This window comes from Antrostomus carolinensis, unplaced genomic scaffold (assembly GCF_000700745.2).
Source record: "Antrostomus carolinensis isolate BGI_N321 unplaced genomic scaffold, ASM70074v2 C12481503, whole genome shotgun sequence".
Classification (NCBI taxonomy): Eukaryota; Metazoa; Chordata; class Aves; order Caprimulgiformes; family Caprimulgidae; genus Antrostomus; species Antrostomus carolinensis.
The window spans coordinates 1-253 of NW_010345588.1; the positions used below are offsets into that span (position 1 = coordinate 1).

At 60.5% G+C, this 253-nt stretch overlaps 1 protein-coding gene across 1 annotated transcript; it reads right to left on the reverse strand.

Annotated features, from left to right (window-relative positions):
- Nucleotides 1-5: 5 nt before the first annotated feature.
- On the reverse strand, nt 6-248 carry LOC114818971 (beta-4C adrenergic receptor-like; the record flags this gene model as incomplete). The annotated part of the gene is made up of 1 exon (XM_029087106.1): nt 6-248. A coding segment is annotated over one exon (243 nt), but the record flags the coding sequence as incomplete, so codon positions are not given.
- Between the last annotated feature and the right edge of the window lie 5 nt (nt 249-253).

Consider the following 253-nt stretch of genomic DNA (forward strand, 5'->3'; position numbering starts at 1 on the left):
AGCTCCCCACCGCTGGCGTGCAGCCGCCGGTCAGCTTTCCGGGGACAGCAGAGCAGCCTCTTGAAGGCCTTACGGAAGTCGGGGCTGCGGCAGTAGATGATGGGGTTGAAGGCTGAGTTGATGTAGCCCAGCCAGTTGAGGAAGAGGAAGAGCTGATCTGGCACCAGCGGCCGGCAGAAGACCTTGATGATGTTGGCCACGAAGAAGGGCAACCAGCAAAGCGTGAAGGTGCCCATGATGATGCCCAGGGTCT